This window comes from Sparus aurata, chromosome 14 (genome assembly GCF_900880675.1).
Source record: "Sparus aurata chromosome 14, fSpaAur1.1, whole genome shotgun sequence".
Classification (NCBI taxonomy): Eukaryota; Metazoa; Chordata; class Actinopteri; order Spariformes; family Sparidae; genus Sparus; species Sparus aurata.
The window spans coordinates 25315905-25331181 of record NC_044200.1 but is presented as its reverse complement, the minus strand read 5'-3'; the positions used below and the strand labels follow the sequence as shown (position 1 = coordinate 25331181).

Genomic DNA, 15277 nt, shown 5'->3' with positions numbered 1-15277 from the left:
AGTCTGTCTTTCTGTTGTATCATTTTCCTCCTTTTACTGTTAAATCACTTTGTAAAACCTGTAAATAAAGCGCCTTATAAATAAAGTTATTTAATGTTATTAAGAAAGATTTACTCTGATAGATTCCAGCTGTTGCTGCAAAAATAAAGACTAACATGAATTTTGTCATTTCTTTATGATAGTGAAATCAATCTTGATCAGAAGAACAGAGCGAGAGAGAAGAGAAGCTGTTCTGACCAATCAGGAGCCGGCTTTGGATTGGTGCTAGGTAAAAATAGATGTAGGGGAGCTCTGTGATTGGTAGATGGTGTAGAGGGTCTAGATGCTGCTGTGATATTAACATTTTCTTTAGGAGGTGAAGTACAAATACTTAGTTACTCTCCTTCAGTACATGTTTCCTGTCTGTGTACTCTGAGTATCTGTGTGACTTCTCCTCTCTACATGTGAACTTTCTCCTCCTCACAGCTTCAGAACAGCCTCGTTACTTTAGTTTGATGCATCTGAGGTGAATTCTGGATCCTACTGATTCTACCTTTAACTTTAATAGTCTTTGAGTTCTATTAATATGATGTGACACATTAGTGAAGGAGGTAATATAAATCCTGACGATGAGTTATTAACCGTCTCACCTCCACGTGATACTGCGACGTGTCCGTCAGGCTGTTGATGCTCGTCTTGGTGAAATGTTTTCTTTGTTCTGAAGAGAAACAGAAAGCAGATCAGCTGATTGATGGATGTTATGGTTCTGGTTTGGATGATGTGGTGCTGCTCAGAGAGGAGCTCCAGAAGAACTGAGGGTCAGAACTCGTCCTCTGACTCCACCGAGGTCCTGAAGGTGTCATCAGAAATATTAAACACACACACACACACACACACACACACACAAGCACTAAACAAAGTATAAAAACACAATAAATAAAGTTTAAGAGAGAAGACGCTCGGTGTGTTCCACATGTCGGTCCAACTCGCAGGAGAATCAACACTTTTACAACATGGCTCTTATTCTTATAGTTCTGTTTCACTTCCTGTTCATTGTGTCACAGAAACTATGACATAAAGATGAACCTTTATTTTGAAATTCCCTCCAGTACGTAAAGATTAAATATGATTGTGAGACTGAATCATCTGAAGTTTCTTCAACATGATTCTGGATTTATTTAGACTTTTTACTTCCTGTTGTAGAAAATAAAATCCAGACTCAGCTTCAAATATCCAGTTTACATTCCGACACCAAAAATAAGAGCCAGGTAATAAACACACACACACACACACACACACACACACACACACACACACACAATCGTCTCACTTCGACTTTTCTTTTTCTGTTTGGACGACGAGCGGAGGAAATAAATCTCCTCTGATCCTGTTGATGAAGATCATCGAGAGAAAACACATGAAGAAGAGTGAGTCACACACATAGTCTCACACACACACACACACACACAATGTCGGACTAACTGGATCAGAACAGTTTGTCTCAGGAGGACAAGACACATCAGTACTGAGCATCAGAACCACAGTTGGACTCACCGTACAGAGCTTTGGCACCAGACTTGGCTTTACTGCTGGGAGGCTCCGAGGAGTCATGGCCACTGAGAGAGAGACAGACAGAGAGAATGGAGGCCCAGAGAATTAAGAATATGTAAACACTGTTCTTCAGGAGAAATAGAAACTGAGGCCCATGTTCTCCTCTCCTGCCCCCGGTACCAAACTGAGAGAGAGGCTTTCCTCCAGCAGATAACTGCAGCAGATCCATCATACCAGGGAACTAAATGTGATCAGCTGTTGGAAGTGTGTCTGGGAGAAGTTCCACAGTTTATAAAATTAGCTGCACAATATGTAACACTCTGCAGTGATGCTAGAGAAACACACGGATGCTGATCAGAACCATTACTGCTATAGTATAATAATGTTGTTTGTATTATTATTGTTATTATCATCTAATATGAACTATATGTGTGTATATGTTTTTCATTGTATATGACAACTTGTAAATGCCTAATGATACCCAATCTTATTAACCCTTCCACACACACATCATTCTCTTTATTTATTTTACAAGTTTCATTTCATTTATTTGTATTTCAACCTACGAATTGTATTTTCTGTTTTGTTTAATTGATTCTTGATGCTTTGGCAACATAGTTCTCGTAACATTCATGCCAATAAAGCAAATCTGAATTGAACTGGGAGAGAGAGAGAGAGAGACAGTTGGTGAGGTGGAGAGCTGGACATCATCTACTTTGACATACTGACACTGAGGGTCTGACTCTGAGCTCTGATTGGCTGACACCTCTCACCATGGCAACACTGATGCTTTACACCAGCCACAGAGAACAAAGAGCGACAGGTGTGACATCATCATCATCATCATCAGTCTCTCAGGTTTAGACTCTGAAGCAGGTTAAAATGTGGTGTCACTTCCTGTCTGACCTCAGACCAGCTTCACTCGCCCTCTCTGGACCTGTGAGGACCGCATGGTTCCTGTTAAACTGACAGCAGATCAGCTCGTCTGCTCCGACGTCACTACACTCTGATGTGACTGATGACATCATTAATATAGAACAGCAGGGCCGCCGCCTCTTTAACATGATGTCACGCTAACACACTGAAGCTAAGCTAAAGCTGGAAGTGGGACCAGGTTCAGAGAGGACCAGGTTCAGAGGGGACCAGGTTCAGAGGGGACCAGGTTCAGGTTTCAGGGGTCAGGCTCAGAGAGGACCAGGCTCAGAGGGGACCAGGTTCAGAGAGGACCAGGTTCAGAGAGGACCAGGCTCAGAGGGGACCAGGTTCAGAGGGGACCAGGTTCAGAGAGGACCAGGTTCAGAGAGGACCAGGCTCAGAGGGGACCAGGTTCAGAGAGGACCAGGTTCAGAGAGGACCAGGTTCAGAGGGGACCAGGTTCAGAGGGGACCAGGCTCAGAGGGGACCAGGTTCAGAGGGGACCAGGTTCAGAGGGGACCAGGTTCAGAGGGGACCAGGTTCAGAGAGGACCAGGCTCAGAGGGGACCAGGTTCAGAGGGGACCAGGTTCAGAGGGGACCAGGCTCAGAGAGGACCAGGTTCAGGTTTCAGGGGTCAGGCTCAGAGGGGACTAGGCTCAGAGGGGACCAGGTTCAGAGGGGACCAGGTTCAGAGGGGACCAGGTTCAGAGAGGACCAGGTTCAGGTTTCAGGGGACCAGGTTCAGGTTTCAGGGGACCAGGTTCAGAGGGGACCAGGTTCAGGTTTCAGGGACCAGGTTCAGAGGGGACCAGGTTCAGAGAGGACCAGGTTCAGGTTTCAGGGGTCAGGCCCAGAGGGGACCAGGTTCAGAGGGGACCAGGTTCAGAGAGGACCAGGTTCAGAGGGGACCAGGTTCAGAGAGGACCAGGCTCAGAGGGGACCAGGTTCAGAGGGGACCAGGCTCAGAGAGGACCAGGTTCAGAGAGGACCAGGCTCAGAGGGGACCAGGTTCAGAGGGGACCAGGTTCAGAGAGGACCAGGTTCAGAGGGGACCAGGTTCAGAGGGGACCAGGCTCAGAGAGGACCAGGCTCAGAGAGGACCAGGTTCAGAGGGGACCAGGTTCAGAGGGGACCAGGTTCAGAGAGGACCAGGCTCAGAGAGGACCAGGTTCAGAGGGGACCAGGTTCAGAGGGGACCAGGTTCAGAGGGGACCAGGTTCAGAGGGGACCAGGTTCAGAGGGGACCAGGTTCAGAGAGGACCAGGTTCAGAGGGGACCAGGTCCAGAGGGGACCAGGCTCAGAGGGGACCAGGTTCAGAGAGGACCAGGTTCAGAGGGGACCAGGCTCAGAGAGGACCAGGTTCAGAGAGGACCAGGTTCAGAGAGGACCAGGTTCAGAGAGGACCAGGTTCAGAGGGGACCAGGTTCAGAGGGGACCAGGTTCAGAGAGGACCAGGCTCAGAGAGGACCAGGCTCAGAGAGGACCAGGTTCAGAGGGGACCAGGCTCAGAGAGGACCAGGCTCAGAGGGGACCAGGCTCAGAGGGGACCAGGTTCAGAGGGGACCAGGTTCAGAGAGGACCAGGCTCAGAGGGGACCAGGCTCAGAGGGGACCAGGTTCAGAGAGGACCAGGTTCAGAGAGGACCAGGCTCAGAGGGGACCAGGTTCAGAGAGGACCAGGTTCAGAGGGGACCAGGTTCAGAGGGGACCAGGCTCAGAGAGGACCAGGCTCAGAGGGGACCAGGTTCAGAGAGGACCAGGTTCAGAGAGGACCAGGTTCAGAGGGGACCAGGTTCAGAGGGGACCAGGTTCAGAGAGGACCAGGTTCAGAGGGGACCAGGTTCAGAGGGGACCAGGTTCAGAGAGGACCAGGTTCAGAGGGGACCAGGTTCAGAGAGGACCAGGTTCAGAGAGGACCAGGCTCAGAGGGGACCAGGTTCAGAGGGGACCAGGCTCAGAGGGGACCAGGTTCAGAGGGGACCAGGTTCAGAGTGGACCAGGTTCAGAGGGGACCAGGTTCAGGTTTCAGGGGACCAGGTTCAGGTTTCAGGGGACCAGGTTCAGAGGGGACCAGGTTCAGGTTTCAGGGACCAGGTTCAGAGTGGACCAGGTTCAGAGAGGACCAGGTTCAGGTTTCAGGGGTCAGGCCCAGAGGGGACCAGGTTCAGAGGGGACCAGGTTCAGAGTGGACCAGGTTCAGAGGGGACCAGGTTCAGAGGGGACCAGGTTCAGAGGGGACCAGGTTCAGAGGGGACCAGGTTCAGAGGGGACCAGGCTCAGAGGGGACCAGGCTCAGAGGGGACCAGGTTCAGAGGGGACCAGGTTCAGAGGGGACCAGGTTCAGAGGGGACCAGGTTCAGAGTGGACCAGGCTCAGAGAGGACCAGGTTCAGAGGGGACCAGGTTCAGAGGGGACCAGGTTCAGAGGGGACCAGGCTCAGAGGGGACCAGGTTCAGAGTGGACCAGGTTCAGAGAGGACCAGGTTCAGAGGGGACCAGGTTCAGAGTGGACCAGGTTCAGAGTGGGCCAGGTTCAGAGTGGACCAGGCTCAGAGAGGACCAGGTTCAGAGGGGACCAGGTTCAGAGGGGACCAGGTTCAGAGGGGACCAGGTTCAGAGGGGACCAGGCTCAGAGTGGACCAGGTTCAGAGAGGACCAGGCTCAGAGAGGACCAGGCTCAGAGAGCACCAGGTTCAGAGGGGACCAGGTTCAGAGGGGACCAGGCTCAGAGGGGACCAGGTTCAGAGAGGACCAGGTTCAGAGGGGACCAGGCTCAGAGGGGACCAGGTTCAGAGGGGACCAGGTTCAGAGAGGACCAGGCTCAGAGGGGACCAGGCTCAGAGGGGACCAGGCTCAGAGGGGACCAGGTTCAGAGAGGACCAGGCTCAGAGGGGACCAGGCTCAGACGGGACCAGGTTCAGAGGGGACCAGGTTCAGAGAGGACCAGGCTCAGAGTGGACCAGGTTCAGAGGGGACCAGGTTCAGAGAGGACCAGGTTCAGAGGGGACCAGGTTCAGAGGGGACCAGGTTCAGAGGGGACCAGGTTCAGAGGGGACCAGGTTCAGAGAGCACCAGGTTCAGAGGGGACCAGGTTCAGAGGGGACCAGGCTCAGAGAGGACCAGGCTCAGAGGGGACCAGGTTCAGAGAGGACCAGGTTCAGAGAGGACCAGGTTCAGAGGGGACCAGGTTCAGAGGGGACCAGGTTCAGAGAGGACCAGGTTCAGAGGGGACCAGGTTCAGAGGGGACCAGGTTCAGAGAGGACCAGGTTCAGAGAGGACCAGGTTCAGAGGGGACCAGGTTCAGAGAGGACCAGGCTCAGAGAGGACCAGGCTCAGAGGGGACCAGGCTCAGAGAGGACCAGGTTCAGAGAGGACCAGGTTCAGAGGGGACCAGGCTCAGAGGGGACCAGGCTCAGAGGGGACCAGGCTCAGAGGGGACCAGGTTCAGAGGGGACCAGGTTCAGAGAGGACCAGGTTCAGAGGGGACCAGGTTCAGAGGGGACCAGGTTCAGAGGGGACCAGGTTCAGAGGGGACCAGGTTCAGAGGGGACCAGGCTCAGAGAGGACCAGGCTCAGAGGGGACCAGGTTCAGAGGGGACCAGGTTCAGAGGGGACCAGGTTCAGAGGGGACCAGGCTCAGAGGGGACCAGGTTCAGAGGGGACCAGGTTCAGAGGGGACCAGGTTCAGAGGGGACCAGGTTCAGAGGGGACCAGGCTCAGAGAGGACCAGGTTCAGAGTGGACCAGGTTCAGAGGGGACCAGGTTCAGAGGGGACCAGGTTCAGAGGGGACCAGGCTCAGAGGGGACCAGGCTCAGAGGGGACCAGGTTCAGAGGGGACCAGGTTCAGAGGGGACCAGGTTCAGAGTGGACCAGGTTCAGAGGGGACCAGGTTCAGAGGGGACCAGGTTCAGAGGGGACCAGGCTCAGAGGGGACCAGGTTCAGAGTGGACCAGGTTCAGAGGGGACCAGGTTCAGAGGGGACCAGGTTCAGAGGGGACCAGGCTCAGAGGGGACCAGGTTCAGAGGGGACCAGGTTCAGAGGGGACCAGGTTCAGAGGGGACCAGGTTCAGAGTGGACCAGGCTCAGAGAGGACCAGGTTCAGAGGGGACCAGGTTCAGAGGGGACCAGGTTCAGAGGGGACCAGGCTCAGAGGGGACCAGGTTCAGAGTGGACCAGGTTCAGAGAGGACCAGGTTCAGAGGGGACCAGGTTCAGAGTGGACCAGGTTCAGAGTGGACCAGGTTCAGAGTGGACCAGGCTCAGAGAGGACCAGGTTCAGAGGGGACCAGGTTCAGAGTGGACCAGGTTCAGAGTGGACCAGGTTCAGAGGGGACCAGGCTCAGAGTGGACCAGGTTCAGAGAGGACCAGGCTCAGAGAGGACCAGGCTCAGAGAGCACCAGGTTCAGAGGGGACCAGGTTCAGAGGGGACCAGGCTCAGAGGGGACCAGGCTCAGAGGGGACCAGGCTCAGACGGGACCAGGTTCAGAGGGGACCAGGTTCAGAGAGGACCAGGCTCAGAGTGGACCAGGTTCAGAGGGGACCAGGTTCAGAGAGGACCAGGTTCAGAGAGGACCAGGTTCAGAGGGGACCAGGTTCAGAGAGGACCAGGTTCAGAGGGCACCAGGTTCAGAGAGGACCAGGTTCAGAGGGGACCAGGCTCAGAGGGGACCAGGCTCAGAGGGGACCAGGTTCAGAGAGGACCAGGTTCAGAGGGGACCAGGTTCAGAGGGGACCAGGTTCAGAGAGGACCAGGTTCAGAGAGGACCAGGTTCAGAGGGGACCAGGTTCAGAGAGGACCAGGTTCAGAGGGGACCAGGTTCAGGTTTCAGGGGTCAGGCTCAGAGGGGACCAGGTTCAGGTTTCAGGGGTCAGGTTCAGAGAGGACCAGGCTCAGAGAGGACCAGGTTCAGGTTTCAGGGGTCAGGCTCAGAGGGGACCAGGTTCAGAGGGGACCAGGTTCAGGTTTCAGGGGTCAGGCTCAGAGGGGACCAGGTTCAGAGGGGACCAGGTTCAGGTTTCAGGGGTCAGGCTCAGAGGGGACCAGGTTCAGAGGGGACCAGGTTCAGGTTTCAGGGGTCAGGCTCAGAGGGGACCAGGTTCAGAGAGGACCAGGTTCAGGTTTCAGGGGACCAGGTTCAGAGAGGACCAGGTTCAGGTTTCAGGGGACCAGGTTCAGAGAGGACCAGGTTCAGGTTTCAGGGGTCAGGCTCAGGTGTGATGTGTTGGTGTGACAGCTGCTGCTCGCTCTCTGACTCTAACTGGAGCTGCTGTGTTTATTTCAGAGCGAGCGGCGACATGAAGCGTCTTCAGTTTCACTTCACATGAAATATTAATTCAAGGTTTTCTTAGAGAACAACGTTCATGTTGGAGCTCACAGACTGTTTCCACAGAACACCTGTACACCTCCTCACAGGTGCACTCATCACTGCAGCGGGTTCAGAGGTCAGACTCTTCAGTTTGTTACATTATAAAAAAGAATATTCATTTGATCCAGTGTGTGTTTTAATTACTTGATGACAACATCAATGATTCTTTACTTCACCTTTAACTTTGAAGGGTTGAAACTCCTCAACTTTATTCCTTTCATTACTTTAAGGTTCAATTAAGGGAAGAAAATCTGAACAATTCACCTTTAAATTTATGAGGAACCACTTTAGTGTTCCAGTTCAGTTTTTATAAGCTGCAGGGTTTTAACTGATGAGGCCCTTAAACATACAGGGAATCCTTTAAACCACAATTAAAATAGCTTAATTATATAATTAATGACAAACCAACAGACAACTAATGTTATCTGTTAGGTGTCAGGATGCTAACATTGAGCACTGAGCTAAAATCCTCTACAGAAACATCTACAGCTGAACAGACCCGCGGCTGCAGATGAGCTAACGTGGCTAACGTGGCTAACTAGCGGTACTGACTTGATCTGTGAGTAGGAGCCGAAGATCCCGGAGGCCAGCGCCGGAGTTTCATACCCGTTCATCCTGCTTCACAGTGGACAGTCAGCTGCAACAAAACACACACAACAACAACATCACCATCACCATCATCATCATCACCATCATCACCATCATCACCATCATCATCTTCATCATGTATACAGTTGAAACCAGAAGTTTACATACACTATATAAAAAGACACATATGCTTTTTCTATCTGTCTGACATGAAATCAGACAATCACTTTTCCTGTTTTAGGTCCGTCAGGATTACCAAAATTATTTCTATTAGCTAAATGACAGAATGATGAGAGAAGGATTTTTTTAGACAATTCTTCATTACTTTCTTCAAAGTCAGAAGTTTACATACAGTAAGATTACTATGCCTTTAAACAATTTGGGAAAGCCCAGATGATGATGTCATGTCTTTGGAAGATTCTGATTTTATTGTTTATTGACAACATTTGAGTTAATTAGAGACACACCTGTGGATTTTAAGGCACACCTGAAACACGCTGCTTCTTTGTGTAACATCATGGGAAAGTCAAAAGAAATCAGCCAAGATATCAGGAAGAGAATTGTGGACTTGCACAAGTCTGGCTCATCCTTGGGTGCAATTTCCAGATGCCTGAAGGTGCCACGTTCATCTGTTCAAACAATTATATGCAAGTATAAACACCATGGGAATGTCCAGCCATCATACCGCTCAGGAAGGAGACGGGTTCTGTGTCCCAGAGATGAACATGCTTTGGTCAGAAATGTGCATATCAACCCAAGAACAAAAGCAAAAGACCTTGTGAAGATGCTGGCTGAAGCTGGTAAGAGTGTGTCATTATCCACAGTGAAACAAGTACTGTACCGACATGGGCTGAAAGGCCACTCTGCCAGGAAGAAGCCATTACTCCAAAAGAAACATAAAAAAGCCAGATTACAGTTTGCAAATGCACACAGGGACAAAGACCTTCATTTTTGGAGACATGTCCTGTGGTCTGACGGAACTAAAATCCAACTGTTTGGCCATAATGACCATCGTTACGTTTGGAGGAAAAAGGGGGAAGCTTGCAAGCCTGAGAACACCATCCCAACTGTGAAATACGGGGGTGGCAGTAGGGCTGGGCGATATGGCCTCAAATCAATATCACAATATACTGAGCAACTCACCTCGATAACGATAAATGAACGATAAGTAACCCCCCGCACCAAAAAAAAAGGAAAATAAATCCTGTGTATTTACAGAAATGCCACTTTAAAGGACTGTAAAACTACATTGTAGTTAAGATTTATATCATTTATTTAGTAGTTAAGAACAACTGATAGGCACACGATTGAACAGCTGAAAAGCACAGATTACTTGAAATGACAACAACTGAACAGGTTTAAAAGTATAAAATATACAGTCCCTTATAAACAAATTCTAAGCTTCTCGCTTTTTTTATTTCTTGGAATTGAATCACGTGGTTGTACTGCAGGTGGTGGAAGAGGTTGGATGTAAATAAATAAACATTTTGAGGACTTCAGAATCAGAATCTAAGACATGAGACAAAATAGTGGAGAAGTTGACATTGCTGCTTAATAATATGTTAACCTCTTGAGCATCAGAGAACTTTTTTTACCATTATTTTCTTTGTCATTATATATTTTTGATAGACACAGAATCTGTTTCAGAAGTCAGTGGGTCACATGACATGGAAGCTATTGAGAAAAAAAATCAAGATTTCTGCATATTAATATTCATATAAAATAGAGGAAGCACTAAAGTACAATAAGCATAACTGTGTCTCATTCATCCAGTTTACTAATACAATCTGCTGCTGGAGTCACTGGGCCCCATGACATGGAAGATACTGAAAGAAGTGCAATTATTTTGTATTAATACATTTATGCTAAGTAATTTGATGACAGTCCCTAAATCAGTTTCCAGTGATTCAGTGCCATGTTCTGGGAGGTGAGCTGACCGTCCTCCTGCTGCTCCCACTGGGTGAACCTCAGTAAAGTCCCGGCTGGACCCGAGTAGAGCTTAGAATCAAGCCCGACCCGAGCCCGTGCACGTTGTGTCCGAGCCCGACCCGAGCCCGTGCACGTTGTGTCCGAGCCCGACCCGAGCCCGTGCACGTTGTGTCCGAGCCCGTGCACGTTTGTGGCCCGTCACGTTGTGGCCCGAGCCCGCAGCCCGTGCACGTTGTGTCCGAGCCCGTGCACGTTGTGTCCGAGCCCGACCCGAGCCCGTGCACGTTGTGTCCGAGCCCGTGCACGTTGTGTCCGAGCCCGACCCGAGCCCGTGCACGTTGTGTCCGAGCCCGTGCACGTTGTGTCCGAGCCCGACCCGAGCCCGTGCACGTTGTGTCCGAGCCCGTGCACGTTGTGTCCGAGCCCGGCCCGACACACTGAATGTAATTATGAGCCCGAGACTGATTTAAACCCGACAACTGTTTAATACGTGGGCTGTTATAACTGACGTTCTCGACTACAGTTGCGAGTTGTTTGAACTACAGAAATCTTAATAAATAATGCAACAAGTGCCGCACTTAATGCACTCGACAAAGCCGACACATGTTATTATCACGGCCCACGACTTGTTTAAAATGGGTCCACAGTCACACCTCCGACTTTCCTCCAAACTTGCTCAAAGTTAATTCTACTGTTTTTATGTTTTTCTTTACATCTTCATGCTCCATGTTGCACTTAAGCTACACAATCAGTGATGCCGGTAACGCGTTACTAGTTTTGTCATTTCAATAGTAAAAATATATATTTTTGCTTTCTTCTTGCGTCTTAGGGAGTGACGTCACGTACGCGAGAAGTCACGTTTTCCAGCATGAGGACACTCACGTGTCAGACCACGCAGAGACACAAATGCAAACAACAATGGAGGGAGGAGAGAGATGCGCGTTTTCTAGCTGGAAATACAGTCATTATTTTGAGGGAATAAAAAACAAAACACAAATGTTTGATCAATGGACTGTCCCGGCCGAAGACAGCGGCCTGTTGCAGCCTTTGAACGCAGCATCATTACACAAACTGTCCGCAACTCACAGCGAGAGTGGGTTCACTTGATTACTAACCTGGCATAGCTGGTGTCGCATCAGCGAGTGGAATTTGCCATCAAATTAATGTAAGATAAGCACATCGGTATACGCTGGGGTAGATTAATCAAGTGGACCTAACATGTCCCCTGTCCCTAGCTACTGGATGTTATGCCTATGACACCGAATATACCGACATGGCCAAAATGACGTCGGTTATCGTCGTAAATTTCGGTATTGGTAAATTTTCGGTTTATCGCCCAGGCCTAGGTGGCAGCATCATGTTGTGGGGTTGTTTTGCTGCAGGAGGGACTGGTGCACTTCACAAAATAGATGGCATCATGAGGAAAGAACATCATGTGGAAATACCGAAGCAACATCTCAAGACATCAGCCAGGAAGTTAAAGCTTGGGTGCAAATGGGTCTTTCAAAAGGACAATGACCCGAAGCATACTGCCAAACTGGTTACAAAGTGGCTTAAGGATAACAAAGTCAATGTTTTGCAGTGGCATCACAAAGCTCTGATCTCAATCCTATTGAACATTTATGGGCAGAGCTGAAAAGGCATGAGCGAGCAAGGCGGCCTACAAACTTGGCTCAGTTACACCAGTTCTGTCAGGAGGAATGGGACAAAATTCCTGCCAACTACTGTGAGAAGCTTGTGGAAAGATATCCAGAACGTTTGACCCAAGTCATACAGTTTAAAGGCAATGGTACCAAATACTAATGAAATGTATGTAAACTTCTGACTTTGAAGAAAGTAATAAAAAATTGTCTAAAAAAATCCTCCTAAAACAGGAAAAGTGATCGTCTGATTTCATGTCAGACAGTGAGAAAAAAACGCATATGTGTCTTTTTATATAGTGTATGTAAACTTCTGGTTTCAACTGTATCTGTGGTTTTATCTGTGATTGTTCCGTCCACCTCATTACCATCAGCAGGGTCCATGTTAGCGGCTTTAAACCTGCGAACACTCACTGCAGCGTTCAGCCTGTCGTCACAGAGTCGGTCTGCAGAGAGTCGACACGGAGCGCTCTCATTAACAAATCATTAAAACCTTCAGCGGAGCAGCAGGGAAATGTCACATCCAGGCTCAAATTAAAAGACCTCCACACAAAAGACTCCCCGAGGTGATTTATGAGAGTGTGTGTGTGTGTGTGTGTGTGCTCCTGTATGTACAGTGCAGCCACGTGTGATTACTTTTCCCAGGACTCCATGTTTTATTCAGCCGGGACTCAGGAATCCATTTTGGACTCTGTATCCATGACAACAGCAGCAGGCAGCAGCGAGGCCTCGGGGGGGAGAAACCTGCGAGGCCTCGCTGAGGGAGGACTGAACCCACACACTCCTCAGAATCTGACCCGATGATGTCATCAGAGTCATTAGATCAGTTACTGTCACATCAGCTGCACGAGAAACGATGACAGGCTGTCACTGGTGACTGGAACCAATCAGACGGGGTTGTAGGCGGGACATAGAGCGAGTTACATTAATCAATCAGAAACATGCTGAACATCAGTGTGGAGCGAGAACATTTAGACTGCTGTGTAGACAAACGCATAAACGCAGATTAACATGTGAGACTGAATAGAACCGACCTCAGCTGACGGACGGGAGGTAAACAACAAGATGTTTATATTGAAACTGTACGTACGTATTACTGCGATTCAAGAGGAGCGTGAAGGAGAAACATCTGCGTCTGCTTAGAAGACGTGTGCACAGCTGCAGACACTCTGGATCAGAACCCACCAGGATGTTTGTTCTGTTAGCCTTTAGCTTAGCTTCAGAGATAGAGAGCCGCCAATGTTTCCTCCCAGCTGACCTTTCAAAATAAAACACGTCTGAGCCTCCTGCAGGTGACTCGTCAGCCGTTCGTCCTCCAATCACATTCATCACAAGCTACTGACACACACACCGAGCCCCGCCCCCTGCCTGATGATGTCACTGAATGTCAGAGCGCTGATGTCACAGCCGCGTCCTCACAATGATTTACAGGAACGCAGTTCACACGTTGGAGGTGAAAGGTCGCAGAGAGACGCCCGTGTTCCTGTTGATCCAGCGATCAGCTCTCAGCTCCTTATCTGTGTTTGTCCTGGGAGGAGACGCCATCGCTACACTGACAACCACTTCCTGTTTCACCGCAGCCTGCAGGGAGTCCACATTTATCTCACAGAAGAAGAAAAACATCTGGACACACAGTTAACAGGAACAGCTGAGTCAATAACAGGATCCCACTGCAAACTGGAGAGGATGAAGATGAACTCTGCATCACCATCATCATCATCTGATGACAGACGGTCTCTAGCTGCCAAGTCAACGTGGCTCATTTAGTCATGTAGCTAACGTTAGCAGTACTATTAGCTGACGAACGTTCCCAGGAGCCAAACCCGGCCAGAACACCTTGGTACTGTGTTCTCTGTGGTCTCGGCCGTGTTTGGTGACTTCATCAGCTGTGTTCACATGGAGCTGCTGTAGTTCTCACGCCATTGGCTGCTATAAACACCAATCAATATCCTCGAGACCGACCCTCCCTACACAACTGAATCTGTAAACATGCAGAAACACACGACTTTAAACCTTCAGAGTGAACACGGGGAGGAGAAGGTCCTGGAGCCTCTCTTAATCTGGATCAACACCAAATGTTACTGGAGTCCATTCTGTGCCGAGACTCCTCCTCCATCCAGCTGTGGTGGCTGCTGTCGTAACAACCAACTGACCCATCAATCAATCAATCAAAGCAAACATCTGATCAAACAACCGACTGTTCGGCTGGCTCAGATGAAAACACGGTAAAAAGACGACATCTTTAACTAACATGTCTGTGTGTTTTTCACAGCTGCAGTCTGACACGTGAGGACATTTTGTGCTGAAACAAACAACCTGAAGAAAGAAGGCGTGTCAGTCTGTTTCATATAAACTCTTCTCTTCCTGTCTGTGTCGATGTTTGGACTCTCTGACGTCGGCTGTCTGCTTCAAACTTCATCTGCTGACATTTCATGAGGTCGTCTCTGTTTTATGCTCCAACACTTCCTGTGTGTTAGCGGCACATTTGCACCTCTCTGATTGGATGTTGAAGCACTGTCTGTGTGGTGTTGCCGTGGCGACGCAGGCCTCCACCATCTGCAGCTCTGAGTGCAGCCGGCTGCTGTGTTGACTCTGTCAGGCTGTAGTTTAATATGTAACCAGGTAAACATCAGGTCATGTGACGCGCTTCACCTCAGCAGAGAACACGGAGGAGCTGCAGGACTGAACCAGAACCGACTGTTGGACCGGTTTAAACACAGCTGCTGCGTTTCAGAGGAGTCGATGTACAGCAGCTGAAGTCTGCATGTCGTCTCCTCAGCCGTGTTCAGCTGTCTGATCAGGCCGTGAGCTCCAGTGGACGCAGGAGTTATCACAGCAGCAAAGGAGGAAGTCAGGAGACGAAGTCCAAAGAGGAGGACGAGTGTGTATCCTGCGTTCAGTCCATCCAGACATGGATGAAACGGAGCAGAACCACCACGAACACAGCGAGCCGGAGCAGCTGACCGTTCAACATACAACACAAAGACATTTTCATTATGTTTGATATTATTGTTTCCACAGAGAAGACAAGAAGCACTTCCTGTTCCCTCGTCTCCCAGTCAGCTGTGTGGTCAACACGAGCTGAGTGAACACATCCGTCAACACCACAGATAAAGTGTTGACGGGTCTTTAAGGAGGCTGTGAACAAGTTCCTAAATGAGACCAACAAACCAACCAACCCATGTGTTGTCCAGCTAACAGCTAACAGCTAACAGCTTCCGGTCTCCTGCAGGCTGATTTTTCACATAAAACAAGAAAAAATTCAGTGATCAGAGGAAACAGTTTAACGTCAGCTCTGAGTTCACC

The 15277-nt window shown here is 49.8% G+C and overlaps 1 protein-coding gene across 9 annotated transcripts in view; it reads right to left on the bottom strand.

Moving 5' to 3' along the window:
* eps8a (EGFR pathway substrate 8a, signaling adaptor) overlaps window positions 1-15277 on the bottom strand; it is a 41158-nt gene that overhangs the window by 14170 nt on the left and 11711 nt on the right. For 7 of the 9 annotated variants that reach the window (XM_030440572.1, XM_030440567.1, XM_030440575.1 and 4 more), the window contains exons 2-4: window positions 8367-8451; window positions 1534-1595; window positions 630-697 (exon numbers count right to left, since the gene is read on the bottom strand). In XM_030440572.1, coding sequence (XP_030296432.1) covers window positions 630-697; window positions 1534-1595; window positions 8367-8428 — 192 coding nt within the window. In that variant the 5' untranslated portion in view covers window positions 8429-8451. Of the gene's footprint in view, window positions 1-629; window positions 698-1533; window positions 1596-8366; window positions 8452-12339; window positions 12441-13061; window positions 13165-15277 lie in introns of those variants that run through there. The other 2 variants (XM_030440571.1, XM_030440570.1) reach the window with 2 other exon arrangements.